Here is a 16429-nt window from a genome sequence, read left to right as displayed (position 1 = left end):
CCAACCCCCACCATTCTGTGATTCTGTAACTCAGTTACTGCAGAGTACCTGAAGTGCTGCATATTCTTACTTCACTTACTCCAATATAGTTCATCCATCATTCCTCAAAAAAAAAAAAAAAAAATCCTGAGGCCGTTCTGGGTATTGTGTCAGTTCAACAATATTTCAAAGCATCTTGTATCTTTCTGTAATTAAAGCATTTCATCATGGGAACCCACACTTCTCTTCTTTGATTCTGCCATGAGTTATTTTCGAGACTATTTGCAGGTTAATTAACTCCTTTGCATATTGGTTACTTAGTCTGTAAAATGCAGTATTAGTTCATAAACACTGTGGAGGTGGTCAGATAATATCACAGTGTCATTACCGCTGTCATTCACCTGAGGTTTAGTTTTATTCTGCCTCACCCTGCTCTATCTTTGGTAAATGCTGCAGGTGGAGCTTCTGGGAGTAGGTAGAAGGGAGTCTGTGCAACTTCTGTGTTGTAGAGTCTCATTAATTATTCTAATAAAGTAAGAGCCAAAACCTTAATATGGGAGGTCTCCTATAAGATTCCTAAATAACAACCGAATTAACTTGAGGGTGTCTGGCACAGCTGTTTCTATTCCTTGAGTTTAAGTGACCCTCTTGGAAGAAGTTATATAGGATTGAAAGTTTGGGTAGGTTTCATTGCAAAACTGAAGATGAATTTGTGTGCAAAGGAGTTTTACTTATTTTATATATTTTATAAACCTTCACTGAGATTTTTTTTTGATCTATCCAGAGAGAGGAGTCTTGTTTGTTCTTACAGTGATCATTCTGAAAATACTTCTGCCATTCATCCTTCAGATACTGATATCTAACCTTTGGAAAAGGTGTAGGCTGGACTGGTTTAGACTGTATGGTTTAATGACTAGTATATTCTTTTAGTTTTCTTTATTGAGAAACAGGAAATAGATGCCATTACTGTGTTATATTGTTGAATATAATGCCTTCATGCTTGCATTTACTGACTGTAAATCAGGAGTGAGCGATTTAAATTGCATTGTTGCATGTAGTGTGAGCAGTTGTGGAAACAAAGATAACAAATATTAATTTCTGATGGTGCAATAAAGTGATGAAGGAGATATTTCTGTAGGATTGATCTCCAGGTGAATGCTTCCACTGTTTTATTCATTAAATCCCTTTCTAATGCTGGGTGTTGTGGTCAGTAATCTTTAGAAGAGAAAGAAGTGGCTCCTCATTTTACTTGCTTTATATTCCAAATACATCTGTTCACATTATCTCAAAGGATCATACCCGAAATGAGCTTCATGGGTGAATATTACCTTAAAAAGTGATAAATAATATCGGTTATAATGGTGAACTATACTCAAAATGTCAACTATCCTCTTAAACTATTGCTTTTACAAATAGTTCAATTGATTAAGACCTGAAGGTGTTAAGGGAGCAGTTGTGGGAGTGCTGTGGGGGTTTCGTTAGCTGGAAGGGAAGCATGTCTCCAGTACCACAGACTGAGAGGAGTGAGGTGGACCACCACTCTGATGTGTTCACCACATCTTGTCTTTGATACATATATACTATAAAATAATTTTTTTCTTTGTCTCTGGCATCTACTTGTTCCATGTTATTTAAAAAAACTCCAAACAAACTAACCAAACAAACCAAAACCTGGAAGATGACAGTACGTACGACCGTGTGCTCAGGGTATAGGCACTGTATTTCACATTTCAGCTGTAGGTGGTATAAGTGTAATCTGCAATTTTCCATTTACTCAGAGATATCCAAGTAGTCAGATGCCCTCTAATTAGTTATGTATTTGTGGGCAGCTTCAGTTAACACCTGTGTTTGTCCCCAAAGCAACTCTAAATAGCTTCTTTCTTTCCCACAGTATATCTTGTACATATACAGTTATATAAAGTAGCTTCTGAAATATTTTTTTAATTGCTTTTGCTGGTTATAACGTGGACACTACTGAGAGTTCAATTTCCAGTTTATTGGGAATAAATTCAAGAAGCTATGTTAATTTAGTTTTCTTAACATCTTTCAAAATGCTCATGTCACTTTTAACTCTGGACTTTGTCATCTTTCTGTCAATATTAATTCCTAGGTTTATGCTGTTTTAAATAATGTTACACATATTTTAGGTATATAATTTGATGTCTGCATGTGAAAAACAAATTTACAACTCTCTGGACACTTTACAAATCTATTGATGAAGTTTAGGCTGAAGTGGCTACAGTCTAATTAAATATATATACACACACATTGTTTGGGTTGGGCGTTACTATGGCATATCTTCCTGATAAAGCATTATGCCCTTATTTAACTTTCTTGGCTGCCAAGAGGCTGTTCGAAAAAATCTTTAGGAAAGAGGCTGTAAATATGTCATTACAAAATAAATCGAAGGCTCTCACCCCCTCAAGGCTTCAGCTGAAAGGAACAAGCACTTTTAAGATGGTTCTTTGTAAAATAAATTTACTGTAATAGTTAAATGTAACCACTTTGATTACTTGGAGATTAGAAAAAATACTTTCTATTTAATCTCCCTATTACATGAGCCTCTTAAACAGTTTCGCAAAAACAAGAACATGCTACCAAAGATTTTTTCTTCTTATGGTGAGTACTAGAGTGACAGATGCTAAAGACAAAGCTGGAGAAGCTTTGAAATTTCAAAATCAGCGTCTCTATGATATAAGCACAAGAGAGATGCCCTCTAGGTAGAATTGTAAGAGTCATTTCTCCTCTACATGGTAGGTACAGAAAGTTGTATATACTACTCAATTCCTCTGTAGAGACATAAGAACTGAAAGGCAACTGTTGGTTTAAACCTTTTTGATGTTTTTTGTTTGTTTCTGTAATTCAGATGGATGTACAAACCTTAAATAAAATAGAAGGCAGGCTAAAGGCCTGGCTATTGTAATGTAAGCAGTAAATCTGCTACTGCCAGGTTTTTCCACCAGAGGAAGATGCAATTATTGCAATGTTTACTGCAGAAGATACTAAAAATGAAATGGAAAAGTTCACTTGTATTTAAAAGAACAAACAACATTTCTCTTTTGATTTTTACTTCTTGTTTGCACTACCTAAGTCACTACTGCACAAGTCACTCATAGACTTTCAATCCAGCCTTAGTTTTATGGACAAGATGTTAAATACTGTAAAGTCAGGATTTGTGGATCTCCAGGTGTTTAGCACACTCAGTATGAGAGTGCTTCTAAAAATAAATTGTTTACTTCAGTTCTGCAGCTGAATACTTAGGGCTGTCACTTGCTTTTTGCTCACAACTTCTGCTGCCTGTCTGAAAATGGATGAAAATAATTTGAGCCGAATACTTCTATTTAATGGTGATATTTTATTATTCTTGAGAATAAGTTGTCAATTAGGTACCTGGCTATTTTCTTTGTGAGGACATCAGATAACAGGAAAAAAAAAACCAGAACTACTGTATTTCTTTAATACAAAAATGTATGTGTAAAAGCCTATATTTCTTGATTAGAAAAATTGCTAATTATCTGAATTTTATTTCAGCTTTACTTTTGGAAGCTCAGTCAACGCCGTTTCAAATAACTCCTTCAACCATGGCAAATATTGTGAAAGGCCTGTACACACTTCGACCAGGTAAAAAAGAAAAGTGTTTCTATGAGTCTCTCTAAGTTGTGATATGTTTTCCTAAATCCATGTGTGGTCACTGTCTTACCTAATGCATATTTAAACACACAGACCTGTGTTGTGTTCTGTCCACCATAACGCTTAGTTCTCCTGTGCAACAGCCCTGGTTCTTCATGTTGCCCATCTCTGTGATCTGCTCAAGGTACTCTGTGAATACCAAATTAAATTTAAAAAACCCAAAAACCAGCCCAATCCTCTACTCTGGAGACGAAGGGAAAACCTATTTCTTTTGCTTTGTAGAAATAAAGCAAGAAGGCTGTTTAATGAGTCAGTCACGGCAGAAGTTCAGAAGTATTGAGATGGTGAAAGTTATATTGTGAGTTGCACTTCAAAGGGCCAGACCTTTGACATGAGATAAATGAATGTTTCTTCTATGAAGCCGTTATTTGGTTGGTGGTATTTCATAGAAGAGCTTAATTTAACTCATGAGTGTATCGTGAGTGTAACAGTTATAGTGAAAGGAAAATGGTGTTGTAGATTTTAATCAATTTTATACCAAAATTTTTTGGTTCTGTAAGTTTTGAGAACTGAGTAGAGCTCTAGCCTGTGTTTGAAAACACTTAATAAGCACAGGAAGTATTCAAAATATCCATACATAAATAGTACCTGCTTCCCTTCCTTTTACAGTACTGATACTTTTTTCTTACCTTGGTGTGACTGGGAGAAAGATTGTGTCTGAGCTTCAGTCTATTTTTGCTTTGCAGTCCCAATTTTTAGAAATAGAAATGAGAATGGGAAAGCTTTACAAAAAAGCTTTAATGCAATGTTTGTCATGTGTACAATGGCCAGAAACGGGGTGCACCTTCTGTTTACAAAAAGCGTGGATAAAGCACTTTGAGTAAGCAAGAATTATTTTTACAACAGCAAAATTAACATCTTACCACAATTTTCAAGGCAATACTAATTTCATTTTTACAAACTGTTCAGTACCTAAGAAAGGAAGGGTGTAAACATAGGTATAAGACCATCATTCTTTTAATAAACAGGTCAGTTTGGTTTTCTTCATATTGTAGATGATGGAGTTGTGATTTCCTAGTTCTCTATTTCAGATGATCCCGGTCTTGATGACTATTTCATAACACAACAGATACTGATACCCAGTTTGGGTTGGTATCTTGGGCCTAATCAGATTTTGAATAGTTGTCTTGTGTCTGTAAGATCTTTAAGTATGAAAATTTATTCCTACAATTTGTAGTATCTGCTTTCTGCAGCTGGGTAGGAAAACCCAGGTGACTGACTGTAAGCTGTTGCTTAAACAGATACACACTTGCTCTAATTACCTGTTCCTCAAACATAAATCATAGAATGGTCTGGGTTGGAAGGGGCCTTAGAGATCATTTCGTTCCAGGCCCCCTGCCATAAGCAGGGACAACTTCTCAGCCTCTGAGAAAATGAGGAACTTTAATGTCATTCCAACCAAAAGAGCACAGGATAGACTTCTTGATGTAAAAGGCTGTTCTTTGGTGGTGCTGGTTCTTGAGGATGAATTTGGAAACAATCAGGGTAAAACTTCCTCTGAGGTAGTGCTTCTCACTTACTCTGAGGGACATGCTCCATTGGATGTATCATGGGGACTGGGGAGTAGATAACTGGGGAAGTCAAGCAGAAAATGTGGCCGTTGGGAGGTGCTGGGGCATTAGAGCGGCACCAGGAAGCGTCTGTTTAGGCAGTGCAAAGAGCAGGAGAAGTAATGCTGATGTGGCTGGTGGCCATGGACTTCCTCTTCTCTTCCTCTTCTTTTACTTTCTCTTCAAGTTGGAAGTACTTGACAGGTATTAGACATCAAATGTTGCCAGAAAAGATTGTCTTCTAATTCTAGCTGCAGCAAGTGACTGCAGTAGAAAAGGCTGAAGCCTGGGCAGCTGCTCTGGCTGCTAGTTGGTCCACTTGGATTTAATCTGATACACTCTTTTCACCTCACCTATAATGATCTGACAGTGTCATGAAATATACTACCACAGTATTTCATGTCGTGAATTCCAAGTCAGTTTATTGGCTTGGCTAAATTATTCAGCAGCAGCAGGTTTTTAGTAGGTAGCATGTTCTACATGGTACCTTTTTACTGCATTTCATAAGAAGAAAAGTGCTGTTTCATGTCTGTAGAGGTTTCCTGTTTGTTTGGTTTGGTTTTTTAATCAAGTGCTGCCATGAGCTGGGGAACTACAGGCCTGTCAGTTTGACCTCCCTGCTGGGAAAGGTTATGGAGCAGATCACATTGAGTGCCATCACACGGCACATACAGGACAACCAGCTAATTAGACCCAGTGAACAGGTTTGTGAAAGGCGGGTCCCGCTTTACTCACCTAATCTCCTTCTATGACAAGGTGACCTGCTTAGTGGGTGATATAAAGGCTGTGGATGTTGTTTACCTGGACTTTAGTGAAGCCTTTGACACTGCTATCCACAGCATTCTCCTGGAGAAACTGGCTGCTCATGGCTTGGACAGGTGTACTGTTTGCTGGGTAAAAAAATTGGCTGCATGGCCAGGCCCAAAGAGTTGTGAATGGAGTTAAATCCAGTTGGTGGCCAGTCAGAGGTGGTGTTCCCCAGGACTCAGTTTTGGGGCCAGCTCTGTTGAATATCTTTATCAATGATCTGGACAAGGGGATTGAGTGCACCCTCCGTGACTTTGCAGATGACACCAAGTTGGGCAGGAGTGTAGATCAGCTTGAGGGTAGGGAGGCCCTACAGAGGCATCTGGACAGACTAGATCGATGGGCCAAGGCCAAGTGTATGAGGTTCAACAAGGCCAAGTGCCGGGTTCTGCACTTGGGTCACAACAACCCCATGCAACGCTCCAGGCTTGGGGAGGAGTTGCTGGAGAGCTGCCTGGGAGTGTTAGTCAATAGTGGCTGAATATGAGCCAGCACTGTGCTCAGGTGGCCAGGAAGGCCAATGGCCTCCTTACCTGTGTCAGCAGTAGTGTGGCCAGTAGGACCGGGGCAGTGACTGTCCCCCTGCACTCGGCACTGGTGGGGCCACACCTCAAGTGCTGGGTTCAGTTCTGAGCCTCTTGCTACAGGAAAGACATGGAGGTGCTGGAGCATGTCCAGAGAAGGGCAGTGGAGCTGGGGAAGGGTCTGGAGCACAAGTGTGCTGAGTTCCTGGCTGAGGGAACTGGGGGTGTTAAGCCTGGAGAAAAGGAGACTGAGGGAAGACCTTGTGGCTCTCTCCAACTTCCTGAAAGGAGGGTGGAGAGAGGTGGGTGTTTCTCCCAAGTAAGAAGCGATAGGACAAGAGGAAATGGCCTCATGTTGTGCCAGGGGAGGTTTAGATTGGATATTAGGAAAAATTTATTTGCTGAAAGGGTTCCCAAGCATTGGAAGGGGTTGGCCAGGGAAGTGGTGGAGTCCCCATCCCTGGAGATATTTAACAGACATGTAGATGTGGTGCTTTGCGACGTGGTTTAGTGGTGGACTTAAGAGTGTTGGATTTACAGTTGGACCCAATGATCTTAAAGGTCTTTTCCAACCTAAATGATTCCATGATCTGGTGATGAGGGAGGCTGATGCACTGATTTTTGTTTAAACCACCTGTACACTAGCAATGATTAGTTAGTGAGTTTGCTGATTAAAGACTGTTGAAGCTTGGCATGGACCAAGGAACCATGTGTGGGAATTGGATAAAAACTTGTGATGTGCCTTAGTGAATGTATTGAAAAGCATCCATTTTTTCCAAGTAAAGATGAAGTTTAAGATAACTGCTACAACCTCTGGAAAGTCTTGCTTCAGAAATACTTGAGGAGTGTTTATTTTTCTTAGAACTTCTTACATAGTTGCTGTAAACCCCATTTTCATCTTTTGCTCGGTCTTCTGTATTTCTTATCAGCCTTGAGCAGTTTTAAGGTAAACTGTCTTGCTTCTGTAAGGCAATGTTCAGTGTACTAAAATTAAATCACATTTCTGTCCTGAAGCTGAACTAATACAGGCTAAAATTATATAATGAACACTGAAAAGTGTTCATCTAAACTTTGGAAGATCAGGCAGAGAATGACATTACTTTGTAATGGGAGATGGAGAAGCAGGGTTGTATGGTGACATTACTGTGCTTTCTACAAGTAAGGCTCAGGGAAGAGAGGTGTGAATTTGTTGAGTAGGCTTCCCAGAGTAAAGTGTTACAAATTATCTGATGATCAAGGTGAGTTTGCTGATCATTGTTGCCTGTCCTTGAGTGTGTCCAGAGACTCAGCAGGGCCTGTGAGATGCAACAAGAACTGAATTTCAATTTGATCATGTGGTTGATGTTTAAAAAAAATAAAAAAGGTAAGTAATTCCTTTATCCACATGTAAACACCTGATTTTAACAGCGTGGTTATTTGTTCTGCTTTAAGGCTTGGTTTCTGTGGCTTTTAGGGGATGATTTTTTATTTTTTTTTTTAATTCAAGATCCTAAAATGTGTTTAAAATAAAGCAAAGTTATGTTTGTCAAAGAGTACGATTTTCACAAAAGATCTCTTCCACGTGTTTTGTTGTTGCTTTCCTTCTTCTTACAGAATGGGTACAGATGGCACCAGCTTTATTTTCTAAATTCATCCCAAATATTCTACCCCCTGCTGTGGAATCTGAGCTTCAGGAGTATGCTGCTCAAGACCAGAAACTTCAAAGAGAGCTTATGCAGAATGGATTTACTAGGTAATAATTATTAATCTTCAGTAGTAATTGTGCTGGACAGTGCTGAAATGATGAAAATGGATACACCTAAAAATACTGAAGAAATAATTGAAGAGTTAATAAAGAACCTTCACAACTCGTTATCTGAATTATGACCTTATTTTCCAGACATTTTGAGCACCCCCCCACCCTGCAGATGGTGTCAAAAGGCAGATGATCGGAAGTCTTGACGTATTATTATGAAACAATTGGCTTACAGTTTGTGCCTCCCTGTGTTTTGATTGTGCTTCTGATGCGTGATCATGTTCTTGTTCAGCCCTTACTTTGGCTTTTTATCTTCTGTAAGCTGACTTTTTTTTTCATGATGCTTCTGAAAATGTCAGTTGATGACTTCTCCTTATTCCACTCTCAGAACTATTTATACAGTCAAGGTGTTAGTTTAAAATAGATATTTCTCTTCTGAGTATTGAATTGGGGGTGTGGGCGTTGAAAAAAACAGTAAAAGAGACAGCAGAAAATTGTCATAACCTGTATTATTCACCCTGGGCTGTGCCTGTTGCTCTGTGCTCTTCTCTTTAACTGCTTAGACAGAACCACAGTGGTGTACTGCTTTTGCAGGAGCCCGTCAAACCGAGATCAGGCCGGGGCAGCTGTCGTGCTCTGTTCCCAAGAGGACGTTTTCTGCATGAAGAGAAATACATCCTCATCTTTCCTGTTACCTGTGCAACGCTGAGAATCTGGTCCTGTAGCTTGAACACCCACTTGATGTGGGTATATTTAGTGTTAGATATACTCCTGGATTTCATGTCCCTGATGTGTGGGGACAAAGAAGAGATGAGGGCTGGAGGCTGGTCATACCAGGAAGAACTAAGTAAAGGTTTCTGTGTCACATACTGTTTGTAGAGTCTACTACTCTCATGTAGTTTTCCTCAAAGGTAATCTCTCTCTTCAAAGCTTGGTGAATTACTGAGCTTCAAAACTCTACTACTGACTCAGATGCAAATGGTATTGTAGACTCACTCCTTGTAAGGCTTTCTGTTCAGGAAAAAAAAATTTTGATAGCTATGAGTGAGTTAAGAGACTAAAAACAAAGCCCTAAGAGCTTGGGCTGAGAAAAGCAGTGCATTTGGCTCAAGAAATGGAAGTTTGAGATTTTGAAACCGAGTAGGCATAGAATGCTGACAAAAGAATGTAATGCATGGAACAAAACAAAAAAGGAACATTTTAGTTTTGCCTAACTTTCAATCTTACTAATTCTGTAGGTGGCTCATAACAGTTCTGCTTACAACTGCGTTTCGCCAGTTTCACACTTCATAGAGAATTAAAAATGAGGTTCCAAGTAGTAACAGTCCATATCCACAGCAACAATCGGTTTCAAAACCATTTTCCCCTAGGTAACTGGAAGTAAGACAGGCTTGTCAGCTTGGCTATGAAGTACTTTGGCTGGTACTGTGAGGAGGATACTGTGTCAGAGGTTAGGAAGGGTAGTAGGAAGGATATACTCACCACGGCAAAGGTGCCACTCTCTTGTTAGAGTCTTGGTGGGATCCTCGGAATATATTTTAGCAACTCCTGTTTTATACAGAAAACTAATTCTCTAGCACGGGAACAAATGCAAATCCATTGGAAACTTCCTGTCCTGTGTGATATGTGGGGACAAAGAAGAGATTAGGGCTGGAGGCTGGTCATACCAGGAAGAACTAAGTAAAGGTTTCTGTGTCACATACTGTTTGTAGAGTCTAGTTTTTAAGAGTTCCTCTTCCTTTTGGCTTTCTACAGTATGGGATCTTCTGTGTATGGGACCCAGAGTTTTGGTAAGCCTTGTAGGTTTAGAAAACTGACCCACCCTAGCCTATGCTTTTGTGCAACTGCTGTTTCTATGTCTCTTGCTTTCAATTTATTAAAGAAAAATGCAAAATAAAACTTTGCAGTGGAGTAACCGATTGATGGCATTTAGTCTCTGATGAATGTGGTTTGCACAGTATATTTTATATGGTTGTACTGTCAGGGAGTCAGTGCAATCTGGTAAACATGGAGGTTATATAAGGTGTTAAGAGTAGAGTCTGTCATCATTAAAAGGACACAGGTAAAAGAAAACTGAAGTACAGGTAATAAATATATTTGCTACATGACATTTGGAGTGGTATTTGAAATGCATTTTGCCTTGAAATGCATTTCAAGATGTAATATGCTTCTTCCTGTATTATAAACACAGGTTATATTTATTTATAACTTCTCAGAATTGTTCTGAGGTTATATTTCTACACATACAGGTATATATATTTATATGTATAAAAGGGTTGTTTTTCTCTTTTACGAAGTGTGCTAAGTCTGTTCTCTTCTGGGTCGGTATGAACTGTCATCTGCTCTCCTCTAATTGCACTAAAAAATGGTGATGTCTTTGCTGCTGTATTTCCTACAACAATAACCATGAGGAACACAGCACACTGAGATGTCTTCAGCAGCATTAATGCCATGTCAGGTTGTAGTTGAAATAGCTTATCAACACTATTAAATACTATTGCTGCAGAAAGGGGGAACACAAGCCACTTGCTTGGCAGTAGTTCTCCTGTGAAAGACCTTAATCAAGGCATACACAGCAAGTCCATCACCTTAAGAGTTGTTTCAGGGAATAACACTTCATGTTACTAGAAAAAACACCAATTTCTACCAACTTCCAGCAGATAAATGTGAAATTATAACCACTGTGCTGAAAATATATTGGAATCTCTCTTCCTTATATAGCAGTATCAACAGCATATCTTATCATCACAAGAAACTTGTGAAGCAGCAAGATTTTCCAGCTTTAAGAGTTTGTGTGCACAAAAATAAAAGGAAAAAAATGTTTTTCAAATAGATGGGAATTTGTCTTTGGGTTTTCAGGAGTAATGATGTCAACTGATGTTTATACGACTTCAGTTATTTATTTAAATCTTCTGCTTGAAGAGGGAGTGCTCAAACTTGCTTAGAGTCTGATTGTTGGGTTTTCAGGAACATCTTGCCTTTTAGATTGGTAAGTGCAGAGGTTTGGGGTTTTTTTTACATAGTTCTATATAAAGTTTTTTTAAATCTTCTGCTTGAAGAGGGAGTGCTCAGACTTGCTTAGAGTCTGATTGTTGGGTTTTCATCTTGCCTTTTAGATTGATAAGTGCAGAGTTGTTTTTTTTTTTACATAGTTCTATATAAAGTCTGAGGAGTTTGAATTAAGGAAAACAATTTTATGCATGACTTAAAACCACACTGCATATAAGCAATTTTCCTCATCTTCATTTTGAAAAAAAAAGTCCTGTAAAATCAAACCTACTATCTTTAACAAAAGGATGAGCTAATTAAATCTATAGCATATAGCTTATACTTCTGTTTTAGTAAATTGAGAATCCTGCAGTCATGTGTTCTGGCTCCTGTGTTTGCATTTTGTTTATAAAGTCTGTAAAAGTTGATGATTGTGCTGAGTAGACTGCAGAAAACTATGGTTTTCCCTCTTTAAATTGTAGAATGGTTTGGGTTGGAAGGAACCTTTAAACATCATCTAGTCCAACCCCCCTGCAGTGAGCAGGGACATCTTCAATTAGTTCAAGTTCTCATGAAAATATCTTTCTTCCCCTTCTTTCCTAGAGGTGACCAGTCACGCAAGAGAGCTGGAGAAGAGTTAACTTACAGTAAGTATGCATCTAACCCTGCCCTCCAGTGTGCTGCAGTCCCATACAGGTAGTGGTGGACTTCTGGGTTCTTGGACTTCTGGTGAGGTGTCAGAGGCTGCATCTGCATGAGTAGCTAGCTGTCTGCCAATGTAACCTTTACCATTCTATGTAATAATACAAATTTCTTGGATCTAGAGCCTGGCAAACTGTGCTAGAGTCCCACAGCCACCTCTAAGGCAGTAAGATTCCCTACCTGCTGAGGCCAAGATACTTCCACTTCATTTAACTACATAGCTGAGGTCTTAAGGAAAAAGAATGTGGTTGTCTCAAGTCTTTGCGGGGTCAGGATACACATAACAGGCAATGAAATGATGAGCCAGTCCACCTCTGATATAAATTTCCGACTGGTGATGTGTATTTCTGTCTGTTGACAGAACCCTCAGTGGTGCGTCTAGTACAACCTGGGATCCACCTGCTTTGAGATACTAAAGGCATGATTTGGCTGCAAATGTTCGAGTCATGCTGCAGGGAAGTTCTCTTCCATTTGTAGATGAGGTCTCTTGATGCTTGTTTAACTGATGTTCTTCACTTTGTTACTCCCTTAATTTCCCCCAGTATAGATTAGGGAGTAGAGGGAGGAGGGTGGAATGGTATTTCCATTCTCTGTTGCTTGCTCTACTCCAAACCAGCCCTGGGTGCACTCAGTCAAAGATCCCATCTTCTGTGCTGACTAAATATTTGGCCAGGAGAGAGTCTAGTCCCTTACATTCTAGGTTAGGATTGAATTACAAGGTCCTGATTGTCATTAAATAGCCTTGGAGATTGGGGAATAGTATCTGTTCTGGTATTGTTGCTAACTTTATTTCCTACCATAAAATGTCATATAATTTTATGATGAACTCTTATTACAACCCAAAATGAATTAATGGATGTTCACGTGGATCAGCTTCTGTTTACACTGTTAACTTTTTGCAGGCGATGCTGGTTTTGGGGCTGTTTGTTGGGGAAAGGGGGGGCAAAGGATACAAAGTGAAAGTTTAATATGAGATAATTTCTTGAACTTTTTCTCTCATTTCAGATGGCTCATCAGCTTGTGCAAGCTCCAGGGGATACAGATAGTGAATATACTGGATCAGCTTCTATTCCTAGCCAGAACAGACACTGGAGGAGCACAGGTGGTATCCGGAGCCTCCTTTGGCAACTGCTGATACTCGAGCTCTGACACGAACTATGCCTCAAAGAAGAGTTTTGGACTTCTCTTCTTTATATAATAAAATGTCAGTTGCTGCTACAATTGGGATGACTTTGAAAGACATGATTCCTTGGTCTGGCCTCTCAACAGGTTCATGTTCTGCGATTTTTGTGAGGAATGCACCTTGAAAAACAATCCTTTCAAAGTGGAAATGGGCAGCCAAAATCAGCAGCTTCCAAAAGCGTTAGAATGGAAGAATCTTTTTTGCACTCTTTTCTTAATATTAAGGACATTCTTAAAACTAGTTAACACGTCAGTGTATTAGTTTTTAAACTTCAAGGTATTTTCTGGAGCTTTTACTTAAATAATGAGAATAAAGTTTCATTATTTTGCAGTATTTGTTCATTAGTTTAAAGATTGTCACCTTTTAAGAGTTGGTCCCATATAAATGTGTCTTCTGTCAGGGAGTTTCAAATTCCGGATTTTTCTTTTATATCTTTTTTTTTTTTAACTTGGCATTTTGAGATCTGTTTTCCTGTGTGTTTGTACTCTGTGCCTTCAGCTTGTGCACTTTGCAACTTTATAGACCATATTTTGTTACTGCAAAATGTGTTCTTGAGGAGAAACTTGATGTGAACAAACATGCTGCAAAGTTGCACTTTTCTCTTGCATTAATGGGAGGTGAATTTAAGGAGGAATGAAGAAAAGTTGAACCTATCACCATCACTAACAGTGACTTGGAAGTTTGTCCCCTTTTGTTTTTCATATGTATTAGTGTTTAATGCTGGGACCAACTCTTGTAGAGCCCCTCTCATTGACTTTTCATTGGCTTCTATAATTGCAATAGATTGAGATATGAATTCCAGACGGAATGAAATACTGAGATGTGTTTTATGCTGTGCTGTGTAGAAACATTGTGGGCAAAATTCTCCACTCTGGTAGGTCTGCAAAGTGTATCTCCATCAGCACAAACCAGATTTGCGCTTGGTTGATCAGCGAACAGTGGTACCTGTCCAAGATCACGTTGTGGCTCCTGTGCCATTTCTCCTGTGTCAGGGATGTGATGGGGGTGTGACAGTGGATGTAGTCAGAATGGGGGAGTTGGGTGGTGTAACACATGCGTGTGTACCCATCAGCCTCCCGCTTCCACTCTTGTGCAGACTCAGCTGGAGATCCAGCTGAGCCCAGTTCCAGGAGGTCTGGACTTGTGGTCTAAATCCTAATGATTGTGACATGGGTTTTAATCAGTAGTATGGCTACTGCAGCTCTTTCATGAGGGTAGAAACATACTTGAAAAAGCAGTTTGACTACAGGGGATTTTTTTATTCCTATGGTTTTATCACCTTTAGTTGTGATGAGAAATGAGTTGGTAATATAAAAATCTTTCTGAGGTGAAACAAAAGTTTGTTCAGTTTTCTCTTGCACAACTCTTATGCCTGTTTAAAATGGATAACACACAAAAAACCTACACAAGCCCCTTTATGCTTGCACGAGTTCATTACAAAATGCAGGAAAAAGATACAAAATAGATGCGGCAGGGACAAAGTTTCTTTTTCTTCTTGTTTTGTAGCCAAGCTTCATGAAAATTAATTTAGTTCTATCAACTTCACATCAGCTACTTTGGCAATGCTGTTAGTTTGGAGGGTGGGGGAGTGGAAGAATGAGGAGGACACTGCTGTGATTGAGGGATTCAAATCTGATTTACCTGTATATTTCTTTGCATGTTTGCAAAGCCTATTTAATTTTGAGGAAGTTTTTCTTTAAAAAATGAATGCTTTAGTGTTTTGTTTTCTGTGTAGAACAATGTTAGTGGGGATTTTTCATCTGTTGATAGTGCTTGCTTCAACTTTGCTACCAGCTACTTAAGTTGAAGCAGAATTAGATAAAAACAGGGGTTTTGAAAATTTTGCTGAAGTACGCAGTGGAGATGTTAATGAAGGCTAGTAGGGAACAAAAATGACTTGCCAGCTTCCAGATTTTTATCAGTTTTGGCTTTAAACAAAAATAGCTTTAAAAATCACTGTTTGCTGAAATAACAAAATTCTTGAGTTGAGAATAGATGCATTAACATTAACCTAATTTGGTTAAAATTTGTTTACAGCTTCATTACCATTCTAGTTCACATAATACAGTAATCAAGCTCTGTCCTCTTTGTCAAGTGATCACAATGTTTTTTCTGTTCTTAAAGTGGTTTCACTGGTTCAAGTTTGTAAATAACCTGTAGTCCTTTTGCTTCATGTTTGAGGCAAGGGCTCAGCATTCCTTTTACGTTGCATTATGTTTGGGACACAAACTTCTAGAACAATAATTCCATCAAAAGGTAAAGCATTCCTGTCAGCGTGGTTCACTTGGTATGCACTGGGTAGTGCTTGGATGCTTCTCAGTCCTGTGTAGCATTCTCACTTGGCCACCATACCCGAGAAATCTATTTGTTAAGCACTGTATTATGTTTATTATGTTGTAAATTTGGCATTCAAATTCCTGTATGTTTTGGCATTATTAACATAATGCTGAAATATTGTTTATCTGTTGAAGATGTTATCATTGTGACTGAGCATGAAACAGAATACAGCATACTATACTAAATGATTTTGTTTCTCTGTAAACTTGCATTTTACTTACAGCAAAACTAACTCGGCCAACTTCAGCATTGGTACTGTAAAGCCACAATTTCCAGCAGCATGATCCTTACTGCAGTAGTTAATTTAACCAAATAACTTGTGGTAAATCCCTTACATCTGTAGCTTATTCTGTTAAGATTAAGCAGTAAAGTTGGTTATACAATGGGTGTCCTCTTTATGTTGCACTGGGTCTATAGCCGAACTTTCTAGGCTAAAATATTTTTAGATTAATTTCATTTCTTGATTTGGGAAGTTGAAATCTTTATATTCATCCTGCTGACTACTGTAATGGTAGGTAATTGTCAATATATGGTCAAGATGGTCTTCGATACAAATGATGAAGGGGGGAATCTAACTAGTTAAGTACTCAGCTCTTCTGCAGTTGGGTCTCCTTGATGCCTTTCTGCAGTTTTGAGGAAGTATTTTTGGATGAATACTTTGAAGCAAAAGTTTTTCACTCCTGTAGTTTAATAGGAATATGATCAGCCACGTTAATCCCTTTTATTTTTCCCTAATATAATTGTTTACTTTCTACAGGTTTTTAAAAAAGCAATATAGAAAACAACCACGAAGGCCATGTTCTGAGTGACTGAAAAATGTTTTCCATGTATGCTATGACAACCTCAGTGAAGGACTATTCTGTAGAACTACAGAATAAAAACCAACTGCTTCAATTTGACTCCTGTCTTCAACTCAGCTCCAGCTGAGAGAAAA

At 38.8% G+C, this 16429-nt stretch overlaps 1 protein-coding gene across 1 annotated transcript in view; it reads left to right on the top strand.

The window, feature by feature from the left end:
• CACUL1 (CDK2 associated cullin domain 1) overlaps positions 1–13488 on the top strand; it is a 42531-nt gene extending 29043 nt beyond the window's left edge. Inside the window, exons 5-8 of the mRNA XM_010162070.2 lie at positions 3511–3600; positions 8144–8282; positions 11877–11920; positions 12981–13488. Of these exons, the coding sequence (XP_010160372.1) occupies positions 3511–3600; positions 8144–8282; positions 11877–11920; positions 12981–13021 (314 nt within the window). The 3' untranslated portion in view covers positions 13022–13488. The remainder of the gene's footprint in view (positions 1–3510; positions 3601–8143; positions 8283–11876; positions 11921–12980) is intronic.
• The last annotated feature ends 2941 nt before the right edge of the window (positions 13489–16429 follow it).

The sequence above is a fragment of the Antrostomus carolinensis genome, unplaced genomic scaffold (genome assembly GCF_000700745.2).
Source record: "Antrostomus carolinensis isolate BGI_N321 unplaced genomic scaffold, ASM70074v2 scaffold2122, whole genome shotgun sequence".
Taxonomy (NCBI): Eukaryota; Metazoa; Chordata; class Aves; order Caprimulgiformes; family Caprimulgidae; genus Antrostomus; species Antrostomus carolinensis.
The sequence above is the reverse complement of the archived record's forward strand: the minus strand, read 5'-3'. Positions and strand labels throughout refer to the sequence as shown.